Consider the following 1,831-nt stretch of genomic DNA (forward strand, 5'->3'; position numbering starts at 1 on the left):
GGGGGGGGGGGAAAAGCCCCACCCAGAGAGTGAAGTGGGGTCTGGATTCCCCTTCAGGTTCCGGCCCTTCGTGCCCCACATCCCCTTCGACTTTTATGTGGTGAGTAATTCCCGGCCCGAGGGATCCAGGGGGGGTTTCTGGGAATTTCCAAGGGGGTTTTCCAGCTTGAACGACTCGCCCCATCCCTGTTTTTGGGGGTTTGGCTTCTTGGGGTGCAGCTGAAGTGAGAGAATCCCCTAAAAATGTTGGTTAAAAAAAAAAAAACCCAAATGGAGAATTTGGTTCCTGTTTTGGGACGGGATAACGGGAGGGAATTGAGGGATAACCCCACAAATCCTTCCAGGATCGTTTTTATTCAGATTATACCAGAACAACCCCTGGATTGAGGTTTGTCCCCCCCCTTCTCCAGCCTGTCCCAATACCTGTCACCTCCTCTGGGTCCCACGGCAACTCCTGCTTCCCACCTTTTCCCAGGAAGAAATCCTTCCCCTCATTCCGCAGGGATGTGATCCCAAGGCCTGGTGGCTGCAGATTTAATGGGTTAATTTATTAAATCAATTAACAGAGTTCATAAAAACCCTCTGGAGCTGCAGGGGTGGGAGCTCCTGGACACTCCAGAATCTCCAGTGGGATCGTTTAAACAGGGAATTGTGCTGGGAATTAAGATCCCGATGGGAATTCCGTCCCTTTCCAGTGTGAGATGGCTTTTCCTCGTGTCAAACCTGCAGCTGATGAGACGGCCTTCAGCGAGGCCCTGCTCAAGAGGAACCAGGACCTGGCTCCCACTGCTGCAGAGCAGGTGCCCAAAATTCCCTCAGATCCTTGGGATGGGCGTGGGAGAAGCCAAAGTCCTTCAGGGTCTCACAGGAGCACCCCAAAAAACAAATTAATTATCAGGAATGAGCACCCAGAAGGAGCTCCTTGGGTGATTTTGTGCTCTGCAAGTGGGATTGCTGGGAGGTTTCCCTGGATAATCCCTCCACGCTCCTTCCCAGGCTTCCATCCTGTCCCTGGTGACCAAGATCAACAACGTCATCGACAACTTAATCGTGGCACCCGGGACCTTCGAGGTGGTGAGTCCCAAAAAACTGGGAAAGGAGATCCCTGGGGAGAGGATGGACTGGTGGGATTGGGAAAGGAGCTCCAGGGGGAGAGGATGGATTGGTGGGATTGGGAAAGGAGCTCCTGGTGGGATTGGGAAAGGAGCTCCTTGGGGAGATGATGGACTGGTGGGATTGGGAAAGGAGCTCCAGGGGGAGAGGATGGATTGGTGGGATTGGGAAAGGAGCTCCAGGGGGAAAAGATGGATTGGTGGGATTGGGAAAGGAGCTCCATTGAGAGAGGATGGACTGGTGGGATTGGGAAAGGAGCTCCCTGGGATGATGGTGGGTGGTCCTGGCCCGAGGTGGGGGTGTTAAGGATCAACACCACCCCCAAAACGCTGCCCTGGGTGTTGAATTCCCGGGATTTGGGCTCGTCCTTTCCCCCCCCCAGCAAATCGAGGAGGTTCGCCAGGTGGGCTCCTACAAGAAGGGCACGATGACCACGGGGCACAACGTGGCCGACCTGGTGGTGATCCTGAAGATCCTGCCCACCCGTGAGTGCCTCGTGGGTGGGATCAGCGGGATCAGCTGGGATGGTGGGGGGGGGTGATCCCAGCTCTCTTCCAACCCCTTTTCCTTCTCCTTTTCCGCAGTGGAAGCCGTGGCAGCCCTGGGGAACAAGGTGGTGGAGAGCCTGAGGGCGCAGGACCCCAGCGAAGGTGGGACCTGTGGAGTGACTTCCCGCCTTCCCCGGGGGAGTTTTCCAGCCCCTCCACTCGGAATTCCC

The 1,831-nt window shown here is 55.9% G+C and overlaps 1 protein-coding gene across 1 annotated transcript in view; it reads left to right on the plus strand.

Annotated features, from left to right (window-relative positions):
• The first annotated feature begins 12 nt into the window (after positions 1 to 12).
• LOC114073498 (interleukin enhancer-binding factor 2-like) overlaps positions 13 to 1,831 on the plus strand; it is a 4,674-nt gene continuing 2,855 nt past the window's right edge. Inside the window, exons 1-5 of the mRNA XM_027911239.1 lie at positions 13 to 100; positions 696 to 800; positions 997 to 1,074; positions 1,496 to 1,598; positions 1,698 to 1,810. Of these exons, the coding sequence (XP_027767040.1) occupies positions 702 to 800; positions 997 to 1,074; positions 1,496 to 1,598; positions 1,698 to 1,810 (393 nt within the window). The 5' untranslated portion in view covers positions 13 to 100; positions 696 to 701. The remainder of the gene's footprint in view (positions 101 to 695; positions 801 to 996; positions 1,075 to 1,495; positions 1,599 to 1,697; positions 1,811 to 1,831) is intronic.

The sequence above is a fragment of the Empidonax traillii genome, unplaced genomic scaffold, assembly GCF_003031625.1.
Source record: "Empidonax traillii isolate 1590-97213 ecotype Southwest subspecies unplaced genomic scaffold, ASM303162v1 scaffold6693:size5784, whole genome shotgun sequence".
NCBI lineage: Eukaryota > Metazoa > Chordata > Aves > Passeriformes > Tyrannidae > Empidonax > Empidonax traillii.